We start from the raw sequence: 22,604 nt of genomic DNA, 5'->3' as shown, positions 1-22,604 counted from the left end.
GATCCATTATAGAGACAATAAATAAATGTGTATTCTATTTATTCAGGTGCTGAGGGCAGCAGAACAAGCTCACTTGTGGGCAGAACTCGTGTTTTTGTATGATAAGTATGAAGAATATGATAATGCCATTCTCACAATGATGAGCCACCCTACAGATGCATGGAAGGAAGGACAATTTAAAGATATCATAACAAAGGTAATGATTATTTTACATTTTATTAGCCTTAGCGTCTTACTTATCCACAGATAACTCTTCAGCCAGTAAGGTTTAATGTTATATGTACAGGCCAAACTCTGGGGAACTTCAATTTGCAGACCGCTTTGTTGCTCTCTTAACGTTAATGTATTCAAGATAGAGAATGATGGCTGCTTATATCTCTGCTGAACAGTGAGTAAGGTTAGGGCTATGGCAGGTTTTAAATTATATAAAATTACATGTGATAATTAAATATAGAATCTTATAGTGCATATTAACACTACCCACAAATGTGCAAGCTCTCCTAACCACTTCCACCGTTAGGCCCTTCCAGCTGAACCTTCACCAGCTGGTAGAGTATCCTTTGATACCCATTATTTTGGCTAAAAGGAGCTAGCATGCCCTACATTGTGGTGAAAATTTTTAAAAGCCACCTTCATGTTGAAGACTGGTTGCTAGTACACTGGCAAGTTGATTTTTGCATTTGATAAAGATCCAAATATTTGTATTTAATTTCAGACTGAAATGGGCCAAGAAATATAAAAAAAAAACATTTTTTTTCTTTTCACATGCGCTGTATGTGACTTTGAGATGCCTCTTAAATATAAAAATGTAAAGGTATTGCATAGGTTGCGACGTGATATACAGAGCTCCAGGTGCTGTGGGCTTTAGCTCCGTATCTGCAGAACTTGGTCTTTGTGTCCTGGCTTTTTGAGTCACAAACATACATTTTTTGTCTTTTGTTTATCTAAATTACATCCTATAGTACATTAAGGACAAGCTAACATTCAGGGGATGCTATCATTGCCCCTTACTTGTATATTATATTCTTCTATTGTAGGTGGCCAATGTGGAGCTGTATTACAGAGCAATACAGTTTTACTTGGAATTCAAGCCACTGTTGCTGAATGACCTCCTCATGGTGCTATCCCCAAGACTAGACCACACACGAGCTGTCAACTACTTCAGCAAGGTAACTTTACTTTCATTGTATTGCACAGGAAGATATTAAACTGAACTTTCTCGATGGCTTGTACAATATACACAGAATTAGATCTGTAATAAATAATGTATATGCATGTTTTAAGCAAGTTGATCATAGTTATCTTCTATGGGAAAAAAAAATTAAGTACCGGCTAATAATGCAATGGCAATGTTTTACCTCTGTGTTAGCCCTGGGGTTTTATTCTACCTCATTTTGATGCTACTGTTTTTATATTCAAAGGTGAAACAGCTTCCTCTGGTGAAACCATACCTTCGCTCAGTTCAGAACCATAACAACAAATCTGTGAACGAGTCTCTGAACAACCTCTTCATTACAGAGGAGGACTACCAGGTAGGACTGCTAGGACCGATGTGTACTTTCAGTGATCAAGCTGAGCAGAAACAATTGTGAGGTCCCAGGGACCCTTCACTTTATCAGATTGGGCTATTACTCCACATTTTCTGTGCCTCCTCACATTTTATAAGAGTTGAGTGCAGGCAGCGGTTAGGACAGTGATCTGGGGTCAAGTGGCAGCTTGGGCAGTGCTGGAGGCAGGTAGCAGTTGGGTTGGAGGGGGTTAAGGGCAAGCAGCAATTGGGGTAAAGTTGTAGAGGGGGATTAAGGGCAGGCAGTGCAGGTGGTAGGGAGGGGTAAAGTGCAGAAAGCAGTTGGAACAGTGCTGGGGTCAAGGATAGGGTAAGGGGCAGGCAGTGTTGGGAGTAGGGAGTGGGCATATAGCATGGGTACTATGCATTACTGTAGTACATGTCTTGCATGTCTTGCAAAGTGTGAGCAGATTCTGTCCCAGATAGACAGAGGAGAGAAGTTACATGTCTGAGCAGAACTTTCTGCAGAGTTAGGGAGAGCTGCATATCAGGAGATGCTAACCTTGGGTGCACAATAATTTGTAGGTGCTCTCTGGAGCTCACCGCTAGCTGCTCAGCCAATGTCCGGGTGCATTAGCACACGCAGGGCTAATGCCAGGTAGAGTGGTTGCAGACGCGGTGCCACGGGCTGCAGCCCTGGAAACTGCTGCTGCTGTATTGTTGTCGAGGTGCGTATTGTGTTTGCGTCCCAGTGGTCTGATCAGGCCTGCCCTCTGCTGGTACTGCACTACAAACTGGTACTGCAGCTGTGGTCCTGCTGCTTTCACTGACTTTATGTGAGGACCCACTGAATTATATTTACATAAACTCTGTGCGTTTTTATAGCTGGACAGCTACTTAGATGGAATGATGGCAAAATATTTAGTAACAAATTCATGTATTTTGTATTAAGGCACTTCGCACATCTATAGATGCATATGACAACTTTGACAATATTTCCCTCGCTCAACGTTTGGAAAAGCATGAACTGATTGAGTTCAGAAGGATTGCAGCATATCTTTTCAAGGGTAACAATCGCTGGAAACAGAGTGTGGAGCTGTGTAAGAAGGACAGACTCTATAAGGTATGTATGAAACCCCATGCTGTGATCTGCAGGCTTTTTAGTTGAATATCCTTTGGCAAGTGACCTTTTGCTCACACTGCTAGTAATAGTTTAAGACCTGTTGGTAGTCTTTTAGAGAATCTTAAGATATTTGGTTATAGCCTGCAAATGTATTTAGGGTCTCCATACCCTTGCTTTCTTTTCCTTATATCTTTAGTTTTAGTTTTTCCACTTGGAAAGATAAACAAGTAATTTCTCTGGTTAATGGGCTAATGTATAAGCATGTTCCCGTGAGATGGTCACTTTTATTTATCTATCCCTACATAGGGGGGTAATTGTCTCGCCAGGGGCTTTCCAGTTAGCCCTGAAAAGCTGGCGCGGGCTGCAGCTTATCTGCCATTTTGTTTCACCTCCCTCAGGCAGGCTAAACCAAATCCCCGAAAGCAGCCCTGTTTTCATGCAAAAGTGGGTCTGTGGCCGGCAAAAACACAGGTTTTACTGGGGTGGTATTCATGTGACCGACGGTCGGGAGACCGACGGTCACATGACCTCCTCCAGCATCCCGACACCCACTATCCCGATGGTCGGCATGCCGACCAACAGGGACAATTTCCATTCGTGGGTGTCCACGACACCCATAGAGTGGGAATAGAACCCGTGGCTGCACTCGCCCTTCCCCGCCGGGATCCCGGCGTCGGTATGCTGCCGGGATCCCGGCGTCGGTAAGCTGACCGCCGGTCAGCCATACTACACCCGTTTTACTGAACCTGTGTGTTTTCGGGAGGTTTTTTTATTTTCGGGTTATTAGTTTTTTGCTCCCGATGTTTTTTCACAGCTCATTGGATAACTCCCCATAGGGTTCACTGTAGAGTGAACTGCAAACAGGGCGCAGCAGGGGGAAATTCGACACTTCTGTGTGCACCGACGGAGGCTGGTGGGAGAGGGGGCGCGGCTTGCCTTTGTCACTCTTGGGCATGTGCCCAATACTTAAGGAAATGCTGGGCTACCCCAAAGCCTTCCAATTGCTGCAAATAGATGCAGACTGTTCCAGTGGGACAGGGCGCATTTTGTCCATTTAAAATCAGCAGGTGTGTGACACCCTTGATGAAACAGCCTAGCTTGAAGACTACTACATTTATTCATTTTGCTGGACACATCTTATGTCTAAGGCAGCCCCTAATTAGATTAAAGGAAAAACACAGAGAAGTTGCAGTCTTGAGGAGGCATTAGCAAACACAAGTGTGTTTTCTTTACCTTCCAAACACATCACAGATCTGCTCCTGTTACAGACTGCATCACCTTTTCTGCTCCATTCCTAGTTTGACGCTGTCCCCTATAAAAAGGGGACTATGACGATGATTCACTGTGTGGACTGGGGGGAGTCTTATCTATTTATCACTTACCTCTTGCTAAACGTCTTTAGACATTTTGAGGATGATTTAATTAGCGCCACAACTGCAACATTACAAATGGCGGTATTGGTAGTTTTCTACTCGCACCCCATGGAGAATACTAAAGTTAACGTTTCCTGTTCACATTTCAGAAGTTCAGTAGAGAGTTTCTGAATAAAAACATTTCAGACATTTTTTGTTTTTCTCCTTGAAGTATCGTCATTTTCATTTGTCACAAGTCCTATCTGCAAGTCTTGATTTCTCACAATTCTTACTAAAGTATTAGGCAACACAGCTAGTCTAATTTGTCAGAAATGTTTATTGATGTAAATATTACTGTAACCAGTGCGTATTGATGGTGGCTGATTATTAATTTTTTACCATTATTCTGTCTCCTAGGATGCCATGCAATACGCCTCTGAATCCAAAGACACAGAACTGGCAGAGGAATTACTGCAGTGGTTTTTGGTGGAAGGGAAGAAGGAGTGTTTTGCAGCCTGTCTCTTCACCTGCTATGACCTGCTGCGGCCAGATGTTGTCCTGGAAACAGCGTGGAGGCACAACATCATGGACTTTGCCATGCCCTACTTCATTCAAGTTATGAGGGAGTACTTAAGCAAGGTGAGAGCTGCTATATTATGTTGCATAGAAAACCGTTCACATTATGCGGGGTGGAATTGTGAAAGGTCATTGGCTATTACCACAATGGATAGCAGTGTAGAGAGAAAAATACAACAATGTGGACTAATAACATTGTGTATTGCAGACTTTGATATGACTGCCCATTATCATTCATATGTGGCCTGTTGTGCATCTGTATACTGAACTAGTACATTCACTTCACATAAACACTTGTAGCTCTCACTTACAAATTAGAAAACCTCTCTCCCATAAATGCAACCCCTCTACATACTTGTCCCACATTATTTAACCCATTATTGAACACTTTAGAGAAATTCACCTGAAAACTGACATGTCTTTATTGGCCAAATAATGCTATTTTACCCCTCCAAGTGCATAATTCTTTGAGAGGGGTTCCCCGGAGGATCTGCAGCATGTCCCTACCTGCACAGAAATGGGGAATTTCCTCTGAAAAAGCAATGCGCATTTGGAATTGGATTGCAAATGCAATTTGCGTTACTAGTTCGCTGTGTGAATGTCTCATAGGACCCAGCTCGCACCTTATTGGATTGACGCCTAAACTTCTACCTCTTGAATCATTTGTAATATACACAGTGCATTAATGTATTAATACTGATATCAGACTCACTCCTGGGTAAAAGTCCTGATTTACTTTAGAGTACATGTTGTTCTTGTATGCACTAACCGATTGTAATTTGGCAAATTAGAGTGGGCTTTGTTTGGATGTGATACCAGCCCATGTGCCTGTTAGATTTCTTATATAAGGATTCGCAAGTTATAAATGTTGGTAACAATTTTTACCAATGCAGTTAAACCGTGATGCCACACACAGCACTAAATGTACAATGTTGTCAACCAATGAGGTATCTGTTGATATGTGAACTGTAGGTAAAACGGATAAGAGCCTTTATTGGCTGAGCTTACACATAATACATGGTAGATAATTTGTTACAAAATGCAAACTCCTTTCTAGCAAACAATGACATTTATACCCTGTTTTTGTAAATGTACCCATACTTTGACAGCCCAGCAAACCTTTTAATTTTATTAGCTTTTTGTATTCGAGTTGGTATTTATTTTCACTCAAGGACAGAAGTTGTATGCTGTACTTAGCAATGTGTAATGCTTCACATTGGTGAATAATTGCTGTAACATGATCTTCCATAAACCTCATTGTGTGCATGCCTTAATTTGGTATGATGTGACAGTTTATTGCCTTTAAGAATCCTATTGGGTCATATCGCTGAGTATTGTATAAACGCTGGGGAGCAGATCTTAAATCCGTGATTTAACCAATGTGTTTGAACAACCGTTTTTGGCCATTTCCCAGTGTTTGGGAGCAAATGGTCTATTGTCATTTGCTCCCATAGAGTACCAGATTTTCATTCCACCCAGCCAGATTAGACAGCTTGTCTACCAAATAATTTTATAATGTATGCCCAGTTTTACACACCTTGCATCACACTATTTTATCCATATTGCCTCATCACTGATCTATTTGCCCCTAATTAATTAGGCTTTCCTATATTTGTTCATTAAGTAAAATATCCTCATCCTACTAGAGCAATGTAAAATCTCTTAAATCTCAAGTCCATCTCATCTAGCTTCCAATCCTTCTGCTTCTGGCATCCAGTGATGTATCACTAAGTGCAGGTGCCCTATATGTCATGCAGTTATTTCAAGTTCAGACTATAGAAATCCACCAAGCATATTACCATCTTCCATTACTGTCTTTATATATGACATCTTATTCAATGCACAATCTGCCTGTTACAATCTTAACTTCTATGCGTGACTTTTTCCTTTCAGATAGTCTCATCCTTCTGGCAATTACATAAATAAAAATAAATGACTTGGTGCATAAATGACTCCAGTGAACTTTTACATTGGATTAAATGCCCATTCAGCTGCAGTTTCTGGAAAAAAGAAATTCTCATCACCTCATGCACAAAGCAAAACATGTACATGCTGGATTAGTAAGGCACTCTATATAGATTCCAAATAACAGAAATGAATGCTGTACAGATGTGTCCACATACATCTTGCCTCTGTGCACGTTAAACAGCCCTTCTAGCCACTCCATGCCGTGATGTAACTTGGTAGTGCCGAGCGTCTTCTCATGCAACTTTTTTCTTTTAAATGCATCTTATTCGCAAAATGATGTAAATAGGACGCACAAGCAGCTTATGCTGGTTAGAATGATAAGTGGCATGCCTATATTCTCTGTGCCGGCTGTATCTGCATACAAAATGGTACGCTACAGAGTTTTCCTCGTAAACACAGTAACGTACCATTTATGCTTGTGCATCCTAGTCACATATCGATGCGAATAAGATGCATTTTTGCCAAAAAAAATACGCCCGATTCTAACGGAGCTGCACGGGACCTGTTGGTTCACTCATGCCATAAATCTCCTGCTACATGGCGTATATAGGCAAGTCTCATGCAATTGGACATTGCCTCACGTGAAGATCTTTTACATGATTGGTTCCAGCTCACCCACACCTCCAGACCCAGACAAGGTGGGGTTGGACTGCTTCCTCACACTGCACATTCACAGTTCTCACACCGGTTTCTGAACTGAAATGTTCACTTTGAATTATTTACTATCCGGGTTTTCTTTTTTTTTTATTGCTGCTGTGATCTGTTGCTCCTCTGATGCACTCCAGCTGCTTCTTGAGCATTTTTCACCCTGGTTATTTATCCTATGGCACCCCTACCATATTCTCGAGTGATTATAACATCCCAATTCAAGCTACTGTGTATAATTTCCTAGTCAAGTGACTTTTTCCTGTTATGATAGCCCACGACTTGATCTTAGTCTCCCGACTTGAACCTTCTGATTTCACTCCTTTCCCTGTCTCAGATCCCATTATTTGCTCTCTTCTCCATACTCTACCCTTGTTGCACTTAACCATGCATACTCATGCCCAAGTAAGTCTCTGTTCTAACAATTTCTAACATTCTGCAACATAATCAAACCCAGGCTTCTGCAAGCTTCTTGAGAGCATTGCCTACACTCTCAACACTTTCTTCCTCTCCTCACAGCCTATTTGTCCTACGCACTCTGCTGTTTTCATGTACTACTTTACTTGGAAAATTAATAAGATACTTAGGGTTCTGGTATCCGCTCCATAGCAATGACACACAAATGTGTCTGCCTTCTGTGGATTGATCGCCATTTGTTTTGGCTGACATTGATGTCTCTATGCCATATAATCTTTGATGTCTGTTGACCACCCCTTACCCATCAGGCTTGCTGCTTCATGTTGCTTTTTTTATTTTTTATTTTTATCTGATCTGTCCTTTGTTCCCTATGTCCAATCTGGCTTCAAATCTAATTTACCTGCACTATGAAAAAAAGGGTTTAGAATCAGAATGTTTAATAACCACAAAACTGCTTAATGTATTTCATGCACTCATATTCTCCAACTTTGACATTAAGGCTAGCAATTCATTTTGAATGTCATAGGTAGACAAATTTTTCCTTGCCAAATGTCCTCATGTTGTTGCTCATTGTCTGCTAAACATTACACTGGTTTGCCTGTTCTTCACTTTATCCAGTATAATATAATTAGGGATGCAGATCAGGAGACAGATGCCGGAATCCTGACAGCCGGGGAAATGCAGAAGGCCGGATTCCCGATAAACGCTCAGTATTACCACTCTGTTGGTGGGTCCACGCCACCAATAGAGTGTGAATAGATATGTAGCGAGCCAGCGTGGGGAGACTCTGCCGGGATTCTGCTGTTGCTATAGTTACGTCTGCCAGGATATAATATGTATCCCTATAATTCTACTTTACTTTTGTACCAAAATATCATAAAATTATATCTTTCCCCTCTGCTCAATATCTGCACCCCTTAGCCACACGTTACCTGCTTCCATTCTTTTCTTGGGCTGCACCAACTCTGGAATTTCATCACTCCTAAAACAAAGCTTTTAACTTGGCTTTAAACCTAAAAACTGTCATCTTTAGGCAGAGTTATCACATCCTTTAACCTCCCCTTGCTATTCTATCTAACTACCAGCTCACTCAAAACCAAAATTCAGGGCGGTAACCAATTGCCAGCGCTAATGTTCTAGCCGAAAAAAGGACTAAGGATTTTAGCCCGATGGTCATTTTTGAGCTATCCAATTATATCTCCTTTTTTTATTCAGGCAAAAAATTGCCAGTTTCTGGGCAAGAACACGTAGGATCCAGGATATAAGTTCCCAGACCCTTTTTTTTTTATTTTTTATGTGAAACAAGGGACTCTATGGGCTTTTATTTTGTTTGCCTCAATTACTGCCAGTGTCCGGGCTAATAGGATAGCCACAGGCGAGTCAGTAAATTACTGTTGCTAATTGGATCTTGGCCTTATTCTTTCTGACACTTCCATGTTTCTGTGTAACTGGATCTTAAATCACAGTAAGCATTTTCTTTTTCATGCACTAGGGGACACTGGAGTTCTATACAGTAGGGATGTGAAGCCTTGAACCGGAGGTGTGGCACAATCTAAAATTAGCATGGTCTGCACAGCCGGCTCCTCCCCCTTCACATCCCTCCTCCCTCAGTTTGAAACATTGTGCTGGAGGTACAGCACGTGGAGCACTGAGCTCCTGACTAAAACTTTAAAGTGTGCTGCGTCCACCTAAGAAAAGGGAGACAAGGCTGTTTAAGATTGGAAGAGACAAGAAACCTTATTGAAGGGACCTGCATCTCTTCACAGGAGATCCTCATCGACTTGGGCAAGTGAGTAACATGTTTACAAGAGCCCAAGTAGTGTTAGATTTTTTTATTATATCTTTTCCCTTTAGAAAATAGCTAAGTGGCTTAGATAGAAAAACCGCTCCATCCAGCAGCAAGGCGCAGCCAACAGCAGGGAGACAGCGCAAGGTCTCAGTCTCCCCTAGCAGCTGCGCAGATGGTCCGTGGTCACAGAGAGGCGCCGCTACGGGACCCGATAAGAGCGGTCCCGGCGCGCGCCGGCCGGCGGGGAAAAGACGCGACAGGGACAAGATCTCTGCCGCACAGCTGAGAAGACTCCCTCAGCCGCGGGAGCGCACAGAGCAGAGCGCACAGCCAGCGGCAGCGGGGACCTGTAAAATGGACCTCCAGTAAGAGATACAAGTGGGGGACACAGCTCTGTTTAGCATAGCACATAAGGTGAACCTTCCCTTCAGTGGCGCCCATTTTAATACTCAAGGGCACCAAATCTCACTTCACTATCTAGCACCCCCTGCTGGTGAAATATATCACAGTATTCAGAGGAGAGATTCTTTATGCTCATAGCTCCCCCTACTGGTAAAATAAATATATATATATATATATATATATATATATATATATATATATATATATATTAGTGATTAGAAGAAACTAATGGCTCCCCCTGCTGATATATAAAATATATATAATATATATTACGTTCTCTGAGGATCTCCTGAAAACTAATTACTGCTTATATTTTCAAAGGAATTCTGTTCCAAAGATCCTGATGAAAATACACAGAAGCAAGCGGATACCAACTCTAACATCGTAGCTGATTTAACAGTTGGGGTGTGAGGGTTGCGAGTCCGCTGGTGTTTATTTTTTTGTAATTTTTATTTAATCCTTTTATGTAAAAATATTTTGACCTGATCGTTTTATATATCAGACAGGTAATTCCAGCTGGATCCAATACCTTCGCTTCAGTCTTCTCCCAGTCTTTCTCTTCCTAGTTTAAAGGGTGAAAGCGCTGCGTGCTACCCTGGTAAAGGGTTTAAAAACAACATGTCTAAGGCAACCAAGACCTCCAAGACCTGTTATGTTTGTACGAAATGCAACAAGAAGAGCACGCGGGTTGGCAGCTCCGGGGTGTGCGACTCCTGCTTAGACAAGGACGCTCCACCTGGGAGCAGTGCTCTGGCCAAGGCATGGGAAGACAACCTTGCTAATAGAATCTCCAAGGAGATGGCAGAATCGCGCAAACAGCAATCGGAATGGGCTGCGGGATTCTCAAAGACGATGGAGGAATTTCTCATCAAGTTAACGCCGCCCGCACACGCAGAGACGAGTGTGCGCAAAGCTGTTAAAAGAACTCTTCCTATTATACCAGAATCAGAGGAGGATGACTGTTTTCTTCTTGATACGGAGGAAGGTGAGTTTATTGAACCCAACCTAGACGCCGATTTTCCAGAAGAGGACTCGGCAATTTCAGGTCTGGACTCCTTAATTGACGCGGTAAAGGAGATCCTAAGCTTTAAGGACAAGGAAATACGGGAGCCGGAAGATTTCGATTTGTTCGAATCCCAAAAGCCGCGTTCAGCAGTGTTCCCCATTCCTAAATCCCTCCAGTCTCAGATGGAGGAGGCTTGGAAACAACCTGACAAACGCTTTCAATTTCCGAAACGGTTTCAGGTAACTTATCCCCTACCTAAGGGTGTAATGGACAAGTGGGAGACTCCGCCGGTAATGGATGCTTCCCTAGGAAGGTTGTCAAAGAAGACAATCTTACCAATTCCTAACGTAACTACTTTAAAGGATGCATCAGACCGTAAAGTTGACACTGCGTTAAAGTCAATTTTTGTAGCAGCTGGTGCAGCGCAGAGACCTGCGATCATCTGTGCTTGGGTCAACAAGGCCATGGGTGCATGGTCCGGGCGTATTGTACAAGCTATTGAGGAGGAAAATAGCTTAGAAGAGATTACCCAACTGGCGGAACACATTCGAGAATCTGCTTCATACTTGTGTCAAGCTTCTAAGGATATTAGCAGAATAGCATCGCGCATATCTGCATCGGCCATATCGGCTAGAAGGATTTTATGGCTCAGAGAATGGCAAGGAGACTGACACAAAGAAAGTGGTAGAATCCATCCCCTTTGGGGGTGAAATGCTGTTCGGACCAGAATTGGACAAGTGGATTTTGCAGGCTACAGCAGGGAAGTCCACTTTTCTGCCTACTCCTTATACGAGAACCGCTCCACAATCTAGGAGAGGTTATTCGGGACCAGCATTTACGTCATTTAGATCAGTCCTTTCGAGCCCGAGTAAGGGGTTTCGGTACACAAGCACATGGGGGCAGAGGTAGAGGCCGCTCACAGGCAGCAACCAGAAAGCAGGATAAACCTGCTGACAAGACCGTGGCATGACGGCCTCCCAACTCACCTGGGGTCCCCCTTGGTGGGCGGCCGACTGGTAGGTTTTCAGGACATCTGGGCCAAAGCCTCACCAGAACTTTGGGTGAACAACTTAATATCACAGGGATATAAACTGGAATTTCAGTAGAGGCCTCACAGTCAGTTTTTTACAACAGGATTGCCTCAGTGCCCTCAAAAAGCGAGGGCACTACGGGCAGCAATTCTAAAATTGCTACAGGCAGAGGTTATTATTCCGGTTCCCGCTTCTCAGAGAGGAACGGGGTTCTATTCCAATCTTTTTGTCGTGCCAAAGCCAGACGGGACGGTCAGACCAATACTCAATTTAAAAGTTTTCAACCAGTTTTTAAGGGTCTACAAATTCAAGATGGAATCAATACAATCGGTCATTGCAGGCTTAGAACAGGGCGAGTTCATGGTATCCATGGACATAAAAGATGCATATCTGCATATTCCAATCTGGACTCCTCACCAGGCTTACTTAAGGTTTGCACTGGTGGCGGATCACTACCAATTCCGGGCCTTGCAGTTCGGTCTATCATCAGCCCCAAAAATCTTCACAAAGATCATGGCAATCATGGTTGCAGGACTGAGACTGTTGGGGGTCACGATTATACCTTATCTGGACGATTTACTGATCAAGGCACCATCTCAGAATCGACTGCTCAAGGATTTTCAGACATCCCTTCAATTTCTAATTCAACATGGATGGTTTGTCAATTACCAAAAGTCCAACCTCATACCGACTCAACGGATTCAATTCCTCGGTCTCATCTTGGACACGGTACTATTACGTGTGTTCCTACCAGAGAACAAGATCCAGGACCTACAGAGATTAGTGGCTCAGGTACTGAGGACGCAAACTGTTTCTCTGCACCTCTGTGTGCAACTTCTCGGGAAGATGGTGGCGTCGTTCGAAGCTCTCCAGTACGGCAGACTTCATTCCCGACCATTCCAAATAAACCTCATTGCTCAGGGAGCAGCCTAGCACTGGCTTCTCCATCGGAGAATCCGACTTCAACCGCAAGTACGGGTCTCCTTGATATGGTGGTCGTCACACAAGAACCTTGCAGCCGGCAAGAAATTCGGCATTTGGGATTGGAGGATCCTGACAACGGATGCCAGTCTCAGAGTTTGGGGAGCCGTCCTAGAGGACCATCAGTTTCAAGGACGGTGGACGTTACAGGAGAGCAAACTACCCATAAATATCCTCAAACTAAGAGCAGTTTACAATGCGCAGAAGACCTAGTCATGAATCAACACATCAGGATTCAGTCGGACAATGTCACGACGACGGCTTACATAAACCGTCAAGGAGGAACAAAGAGCAGTATGGCGTTAAAGGAAGCCACAAAGATCTTGTTGTGGGCAGAAAAACGAAACATTATCCTCTCGGCAGTGTTCATTCCAGGTGTAGAGAACTGGGAAGCAGATTACCTCAGTCGCCAGGACATGCATCCGGGAGAGTGGTGCCTACATCCACGGATTTTCGACATGGTTGTGAGAAGATGGGGTTTGTCTCAGGTTGACCTAATGGCGTCTCAGCTGCCCAGATATGTGTCCAGGACAAGAGAACCAGCAGCAGAAGGAGTGGGGACGCATTAACGCTTCCTTGGTGTTACATGAGGGTTTACATATTTCCACCATTCCTACTCATACCCAGGGTTCTGAAAAGGGTGAAGTGGGAACGAGTGTGGGCAATTCTAATCGCACCAGATTGGCCCCGCAGGAGTTGGTATTCAGACCTGCGGGGGTTACTTGCCGAAGATCCTTGGAGGTTACCTCAGAGAGAGGACCTGCTATCTCAGGGACCGTTCCTACACCCCGACCTGAACAGGCTGCGTTTGACGGCGTGGCTATTGAAACCCGGATCTTAAGAAACAGAGGGATTCCACGAACGGCCATTCCTACAATGATTGCCGCTAGGAAGCCGGTCACAGACGGGCACTACTACAGGATTTGGAGACGGTACATGGCTTGGTGTCAGGAACGGGGATGGAATTCAACGGACTTCCACTTATCTCGACTTCTACTTTTCCTTCAGGCCGGTCTAGAGGGAGGGCTCAGACTGGGCTCTCTGAAAGTTCAGATTTTGGCTCTCGCCATCCTTTTTCAACAACGTCTAGCATCCTTACCAGAGATTCAAACCTTTTTACAGGGGGTTCTGAGGATTCAACCCCCTTTTCGTCCTCCCACGGCACCATGGGACTTAAATTTGGTGTTAGAATATTTGAAATCACCGACTTTTGAGCCGTTGACAAGAACAGACCTGAAATATCTCTCTTGGAAGGTCATGTTATTACTTGCCTTGGCTTCGGCTAGGCGGGTTTCGGAGTTGGGAGCCTTATCCTGTAAGAGTCCTTTTTTAGTTTTTCATCATGATAGGACGGAACTCCGTACAAGAGCAGACTTCCTTCCGAAGGTGGTTTCGGGGTTTCACGTAAACCAGCCAATAGTGGTCCCATCTTTCCAGGGTCTCACAGATGGGGACGTGTCATTGGATGTTGTCCGAGCTTTACGGATATACGTACAGGTTACGTCGTCTTTCAGAAAGTCGGACCATTTCTTTGTTCTTTATGAGGGGCCAAAGAAGGGTTGGCCAGCATCTAAGCAGTCTTTGTCTAGATGGATTAGACTTGCCATTCGGCAAGCTTATGTTTCCTGTGGCAAACAGGTTCCGGTTCAGACGGGTGCTCATACTTACCCGATCAGTGGGTGCCTCTTGGGCGGCTGCCAGGGGTGCTTCCACTACTCAACTTTGCAGAGCGGCGACGTGGTCTTCAGCCCACACGTTCGCAAAATATTACAAGTTTGATACTTTTGCTTCTGGAGACTCTAAGTTCGGACGTTTAGTTTTGCAGGCCACTGACGGCACTCCCTCCCTGGTGGAAAACTTTGGGACGTCCCCTTCTGTATAGGACTCCAGTGTCCCCTAGTGGATGAAAGAGAAAAGAGGATTTTGGTACTTACCGATAAATCCATTTCTCTCAATCCTCTAGGGGACACTGGACGCCCGCCTCGGTGCTGTCAACCTGCTGTGTTCAAAGTTCTTGTTTTAAACAGTTCGTACAAACAGCGTTAGTTATTCGGTTAAGAGTTCTTGGCCGCTGTTTGATATGTTGTACGGTTCGGTTCCTCGCCATATGTTATAGTGTCATGTCCTATTCTCTCAGTCAAATTTTTCAAACTGAGGGAGGAGGGATGTGAAGGGGGAGGAGCCGGCTTTGCAGATAATGCTAATTTTAGATTGTGCCACACATCCGGTTCAAGGCTTCACACCCCTACTGTATAGGACTCCAGTGTCCCCTAGAGGATTCAGAGAAATGGATTTATCGGTAAGTACCAAAATCCTCTTTTGTCCATTTGCAGTATGTGGCATCTACCTTCATGTATTACATTTTTATTGTCCAATGTATTATAAGCTTGTGAACAGTCCCATATTACATCTGTTAATACACAATCATGTATTTGATACCTAATGTAAAGTTCCCATTTGTAGAGTACTACAGATTGAGTTGGCGCTTTATAAATAGAGGATGGTAATCCAGGCTTTTCCCCCAATAACAATATGCATATATCTCCCATCACTCATATTTATTCTTTCTTATACAGTCCACTTTTTAAAGGTATCTGTGATTGAACACCATAATTAGTACTTCAGTCAGTTTGATTTAACTATTCTCAACAATGGAAATCCTTAAAAGCTGGACAGTTAGGGTTCCTTAAAGACCGAGTTTGGAAACTGTTGACTTACCCATCAATATCACAACAGAATAAGGAGATAGAGAATTGCATATTTAGACACACATTGTTATAGATTTACAATGAAGAGTTACTTTAAGAACCATGTCATGATAGAGTGCCGGTAATATACGCTTGCTGTTCTTTGGTTAATAGAGCTTCTTCATTGAAGATCAAGTTTGAATGATTTGTTGTGAACCATCATGCCTCTAAGCAGAGATAAAACTAGAATGAAACAAATAAATATACACTCACACTCAAGTGTTGATTATAAAAATTAGAATACAAAGAAGATATTTATAACAATTTTATAGTCAAAACCCATCGGGCTCATACGAGTGTGTACATCTGGATCCTATATCTTGCCAGTGCTTCCCCATATCCCTGATGTAACTGGTATGTGTAATATATAAATAATGTATTAAAATAAATACACACACACACACACACACACACACACACACACACACACACACACACACACACACACACACACACACACACACACACACACACACACACACACACACACACACACACCTTTGCTGGGTTAAGAGGGTAGAATAATGAATCTGATGGGCTACAAATAAATCTTAAATTAAATGTGCAGCTGTTAGCTAATTAATATGAGATGGAGATTAGGGTCATTTCTAGATTAATGATCACATTACAATTTAACATTTTAAATTTAAGGTTCGTGAATTATTCTTTTGAATGTTTTTTGGGAGCTATATAAAATATATACACTTTTTGCTTCTTATGCACCCGTGCCACCTCTAACAATTGCCAAGCATTTTTTTGTATTTCATTTATTCGGAAATGAAAGTTTAATATGGAATCCTAGACACCATCAAGCACATGCTTCTGTTTTTACTTGTCACATTTCTTTTGTTTTATATTTTTATCTTTTCTAACAGTCGCAGTTTTGTTTTCTTCGCTTATTCTTCCCTTTTTTTTTTATGCTTGATGTCAAAATTTGATTTTCTAAGCTGCACCCTCTGAATTCCTTTGCAGGTTGATGCAATAAAGGAAAAGGTGAAAGTTGATTCTTGTTTTCCATCTTTAAATCTGGAAGACTAAGTCTAAAGAATCTGCATGCATTTTCCAACCCCCTTCCTTCTCTTACTACTACAATTACCACTATGCTGTTGCTATCCTTCTTTCCCAAAAAGAAAACCACTCACTAAAAGCCTCTGCTGGCCTTTATTACCAGAACTAAAATAGTTAGCACTAGGTTGGCTATAGTTTTTTTTTATTTTTTTGTGCTACTAATCGGCTAATCTATATTCAGGAAAATGTAAGGTATTGGTTCACAGTTACCAATGTAAAACTGGTCAGTAGTCTTCTAAATCTGAAGGATGGGATACATACAGTAAAGGCAACTCAGATGAGCAGTCCTGCTGTTCACCACACAAACATGCACACTTCCGGAGACGTATTAATCAGAATATAGGGCTCATCTATAGTGTAGCTGCAAGTGAAGGCTCCTACCACTATTTTTGTTAGTGTAAGTCAGAATAAGTAAATGACTGTCGGTCCAAATTTGTAGCACAGATATGAACAAACCTGACTGATACGTTCGGAAACCTTGCACATAAATTATACTCTGTGACACTAACTTCACACATTAGCTGCCATTCACTGTGCAATATATTTGGGGTGATTGTTATATAAATATAATGTTCTGCAACAGTTGATGATGTTGTTCAGAAATCTGGCTTCTATCTACATCCTTCAGATATGTCCAGTTTTGCATTGATAGCTAATATAGAACTGTGATCCAGTTCCTAATCTTTGTTTTTACTAATTTCTTACAGTAGGCAAAACAATAGTCACAGAAGTGAGTTCTCCTGCTGTTTCATTTTTTAGGGTTCAGGAATGGTGTCCGTGCCCACTGAGTATGTCCATGAATAGTAACATAATGTGTTACACAGCATCAATTATAATGAGAATTCTAGGCAAATTCAAAATGGCTTCAATAAACCTCCCTCCTCCAACTCGTAGAACTTGCAGGTCCAGTGTCATCTACCCTTGAAGTATTGGTTGCTTGTCTAGACACTAAAACCTGCAGGAGTCTGACAGAGTCATCATTAAACAGTTACTACTGCTGATCTATGTAGAGGTGTGCAACTGCTGTAGTTCTACTTGGGGGGGACGTAAAGGTTTATTGATAAAATATTTAATTTGCATGTAGTTCCCCTTTAAGTAAATTTCCCCCCATTTAAATGTCTTGTGTAAAAAGGTGGTAAGTAAAGATCACACTGTAGTCCAATCAAAAATACATTTAGTAATGTTGACGTGTCCTATCTTTGTGGCCGCATCTCACTTGTAAACTCCTTTGACACCATAGGCCCAATGCACTGCACTAAGTATATACATCAGGGGAATGTCCTTCTGTGTCTGACCAGCCAAAAAGTGTGTTTGTGTGAGAAACAAAACAGGTAATTGAACTGTAGTAGTACTGCACTATTGTGTTACAGCATGTGTATTACAGCCTGCAAGTGCATCACCATGTAAGAACAAGCATTGCTGCTGGCTGTGCCGGGAGCCTGTATGGCAATCTCCATTTTCCGAATCCACCCCTCACTTCAGTTCCGATGCCTCTTCTTTTCATGCTCACAATTTACACCTGACACGCACAATAGAATGCATGTTTTTCAAATTTAGTTTTTGTTTTTGTTTTTTTGCCTCAGCAATTTCTGCAGTCTTTGTGGAAAAGCCTTTTATTGCTATTATATGTACTTACTGAATTGGTTCTATTTGCATGGATAACACTTGTGCCTCCGGTAAAGAATAGTGATTCCCCAATAAGCAGCAATTTAAAACCTAATTTTAATGCTACTGCTTTTATTACCCTCTGTTGATCAGATTGCATCATTGCTTTACCTGCAAGTTACTCTTGTGTGGAAGAGTAACGTGTTGTGTTACCTTGGTCTAACTTCTTAGTCATTTTGTCTAAGTTTATTTGTACGCACATCCGTGTTTAGGATTTACGTAGCAGTACATACTAATATGTTCATGATCACCTAACCGTTCTTTAGGATAAAATGCAGTGTTTGGAATTGTGTTTGTTAACCTCTATTTTATTTTTTTACCTCTAATATTAAAAGCGTCTCTTGTTTTCCACAAATTGATTTCTAAAACCCCCATTATTTGCCAGACATATTTTTATTATTGCTGGTCATGCAGTTGAGCATGTTGTAATGTCTGGTGATCCTTAGCATGCAGTTGTCAGCTTACCCTTGTTCATGCATTTTTGACCATGTCTGTTAGTGTACACGTTATTTGGTTTTCTCCTGTTGGTTGGTCATTGGCATGATTACGGTTAACCTCCATATCTGTGCATCTATATCTGCATAGCAATTCTTTGCCTGCATAAGGAGTAGGATTGCACGCACATATTGTTTAGGTGGTGTCTTCCAGCCCCTTTATCATCAACGACCTTCAGTACTCACGTTGGAAAGAAATAACCATGTAAGAAGATGTGTGCTGAATTTGTGACATCCTTATCGACCTTATTACAGACCCCACAAGAGGCTTAGTGTAGTGTAGAGTATATGTTGCTCACTTCATTTCATGGATCACCGTGGAGGACATGTGAGGCATGATCAGACAGAATGAAGAATTTGGCTTTGAAATGAAATCAGGGGACATTTCATGGTACTTGTGAATTTCATTTTTGTTATAACATCATGTTTGTTTTGAGTACCCTAATATTTGTCATATAGGTTTTTTTACTGACTGAAACCAATTGTGCAGTATTTGAGAATCACTTACATGTCAGTCCAGATTTCTGACCCTTTGTAGTGGAGGAAGCTGTAATGGCAGCATACATGTCTGGAGCATATGTTACACACTGTACTCTCCCATTCGTATGTTGTGACTAGTGGAACCTTATACCTAGAACAGTAATTGGCCCGTATGTCTAATGCCTATGTGTAAATGAAGTCCAGCTTCTGGCGCATTATCGCAGATATGTGAGAATGTCATGCAGATTATAACTGAGAAACTGGCCACCCCTTTATGTAGAAGAAAGTGTATTCTGTCATATTGTTGGATTTCAACAGTTTCTAGTGTAATTGAATTAGAATGTCTACTCCTAAGCATATCCGGTGTGAGTCAGTAGGAATGCTGCCCAGTATAATCTATATTATATTTAATGAAAGGACATTGGTAAGTTTCTCAAATGTTGTGCATAATTACTTTAAATATTTGATTGCTGTTACTAAACAGGTATTTATTGCTTAATAGGTCTGCATTGTGTGGGTGGTATAATGCGTAGCCATGGTGAAAACAATACTCCTAATGAATATGAAGGCTTTTCCACTTTACAGTTGTCCTTTTATAGTACCTAGAATTGAGCATGATGATAATGGATGCTAACTTGATTTCCTGTGCTGTTTTTAAAGGTGGACAAACTTGATGCCTCAGAGTCGCTAAGAAAAGAGGAAGAACAAGCTACAGAGACGCAGCCTATTGTTTATGGTAATTTGTCATTTATGGAATTAATCAAATGATCAGACAAAGAGCCCATGAGCCAGAATTAATGGGCACCATTAGGATCCTGGTTTTCAGTAAAATCCACTAGAGTGCGCTGTGATGTGGCACTCAGGTCTTGAAATAACTCGCTTTGCTTCAGCAGTTTATTGCAATCAACATTTCAGTGGTTTACTGTCTTCAGGATTATGACCATCATAATCCTGAGCACAGTAAATCACAAACATTGATTGCAATAGCTGCTGCAGCCAAGTGAGTTATTTCAAGTGCTGCATCACTACACACACACACACGTCCTCATACATCATTGCTGCAGTCACGCCAAACAACCCCTTTCAGCACGCCAGATTTCATGACAGAAGCATCGTGCATCTTTGTTTTTGACGCACCAGGAAACTGCGCTAATTTGATATGTGACAATTGTATATCTGTGTGCGACTGAGTCTCTGATTCCAGATCCAGCTGCAAACCCATAGAGGTGAGGAGCAGCGTTAGCCTTGTTTAATGTAGGATACACACACTCAAGAAGTCAGCACACCCCGTTATATTGAAGTATGAGAAATCTATCAATGAGAGAAAAAGCATTGTATTATCTAAATCCAAAACAATGCTAAACAGTAGTTCTAACATAATAAGATGTCAGGGTGGTCCCCCTGATGCAGTGCAGTGTCCTCAGTGCTCCATAGTCATGGGCGCGTATAGATAATCTCTAGAGTTGCGCAGTTACTTGGGATTAGTTGCCTTTCTTTTTAGGAATCCCCTAAATAAGTCCAGAATGTGTTGGTCCGACAAATTACTGATATTTCTAAAACAAAAACAAAGTTTTCTGTAGTGTATTGCAAACTTGTGAACAAATGTTATTTTTAGTTTCATTTCTGTGTTTGATTGGTTATACCATGTGTAAACTAGCAGCACCTATCCAAACCCCAATACTAGGGTTAATAAGGAACTTTAAAATGAAATAACATGCCTTTTCTAGCATTTTAGCTATAGAAAAACAAGTTATTGTTATAGGAATGACACATTGGTCCAAATGTTCTCATAAGCAGTTTTGTTTGTGCTAATCGGCATTGTGTTGCTGAGCTGTTTAGTGGACTCTGCTTTTTACGTATGTTCTCACACTTCAACACAAGTAAAGGCTAACAAATCACCCACGAGTGCTATCCCAGTTACAATGCGAACATGTCCCCATCATTTAATGCTACACCAGTAGGTAACCAGACTACACATACTGTAGTGTAGTCATTAATGTTGGCTAGTGTACTCGTAAGAATTTTCAAATCGTATGTTGTTGCTAAAATGAATCCTTATTTGTTATTTATTGTATTTCCTTTAGGTCAGCCCCAGTTAATGTTGACAGCAGGACCGAGTGTTGCAGTACCTCCGCAAGCCGCATTTGGTTATAGCTACCCAACAACTGCCTATGGGCAGCCCCAGCCTGGATTTGGATATAGCATGTAAACAAAAGGGTTGTACTGTTGGAACCTGGGCTATTTTCTTACTGAAACTCCACCGTCCCTCTTCCGCCTCTGACCCATAGCAGGGCAAAGTACAGAAATTGGCTCCATATTCTTAAAACCTTTGTTTCATGAAGGACAATTTATTTTCTACAGTACATTTGGATCACACCTCCATTAATTATTTTTCTTCACATTCCATATTCTCCAAAATTACTAAAGTATATTGTTTATTTTGATGGGAATGCTTTGTTTTAAGTAGACTTTCTGCTTTTTATTTTTGTGTTTATTTTATTTTTTTATTTTTTTTCCTGAGAGCTGCTTTCAACCTCTTTAACAGTTGGGGCAGTACTTGTTTAGTATATGGTGTGGTAGCCTCTGCTATTGAAGAAGTTACTGCAGCACTCTTAACCCCTTACAGAACCTGCAATACATTGCAAAAAATAAAATATATGGTGTAGAGACACTGGCAGTGAAGGGGTTACAGATGCTAACAGTCTATTGTGAAGAATCTGATTTGCACTCTGTAGTGTTAGAAAACTTAATATTGACTCTCTCAAAATTGATGTATGTAAGCAGCTTATGTACTGTCTTATCTAAATGCATATAAATCTACTTGTATATTCTGAAGAAAAAAAGAAAATGTTTCTATTTCCACATGCAAGACTGCCGATGACAAAAGAACACTAATCTACATATTCTATATACCACTTCTGTTGTACAACTATTAATTTTAGCAACATACAAGACAACTTTTGTGTAAAAGAAAAAACTTCAGTCACGTAAGGGAAAATTCATTTGCGCATATAGATAATGCTAGTGTGTATCTCACTCCATGATGAACAGATGGCCCTATGTCGTGCTGTATCCAGTGCTTTTTATTTGTGGGACCTTTTCATTCAGGAACAAAGAAGGCACCATGATTCCAGTCTGTGTACTCCCTGTATTCTCCTGCTCCCTGAGGTTTGTGTATGTTGGATATTGTGGTGTTCTTAGGTCACTGTATTGAGTGTACAGAGGAGAGAATTGAAGTAACAACAATTAAATAAAATGCTGTTCAGTTTTCTTTGTGCAATTTGAGATGACAGATTTAAAAAAACAAAAAAGCAAATGAAATAAAAATACTCAACTGTGGACAGATTATACAA

The 22,604-nt window shown here is 41.6% G+C and overlaps 1 protein-coding gene across 2 annotated transcripts in view; it reads left to right on the top strand.

Annotated features, from left to right (window-relative positions):
• Positions 1-22,604, top strand: part of CLTC (clathrin heavy chain) — a 161,536-nt gene extending 138,932 nt beyond the window's left edge. Inside the window, exons 26-33 of one of the 2 annotated variants that reach the window (XM_063954050.1) lie at positions 47-196; positions 1,038-1,169; positions 1,422-1,532; positions 2,460-2,630; positions 4,400-4,621; positions 16,517-16,537; positions 19,912-19,987; positions 21,336-22,604. In XM_063954050.1, the coding sequence (XP_063810120.1) occupies positions 47-196; positions 1,038-1,169; positions 1,422-1,532; positions 2,460-2,630; positions 4,400-4,621; positions 16,517-16,537; positions 19,912-19,987; positions 21,336-21,460 (1,008 nt within the window). In that variant the 3' untranslated portion in view covers positions 21,461-22,604. The remainder of the gene's footprint in view (positions 1-46; positions 197-1,037; positions 1,170-1,421; positions 1,533-2,459; positions 2,631-4,399; positions 4,622-16,516; positions 16,538-19,911; positions 19,988-21,335) is intronic. The other variant, XM_063954051.1, reaches the window with a different exon arrangement.

This window comes from Pseudophryne corroboree, chromosome 2 (genome assembly GCF_028390025.1).
Source record: "Pseudophryne corroboree isolate aPseCor3 chromosome 2, aPseCor3.hap2, whole genome shotgun sequence".
Classification (NCBI taxonomy): Eukaryota; Metazoa; Chordata; class Amphibia; order Anura; family Myobatrachidae; genus Pseudophryne; species Pseudophryne corroboree.
Note: the sequence above shows the minus strand (reverse complement) of the source record. Positions and strands in the feature narration are given on the sequence as shown.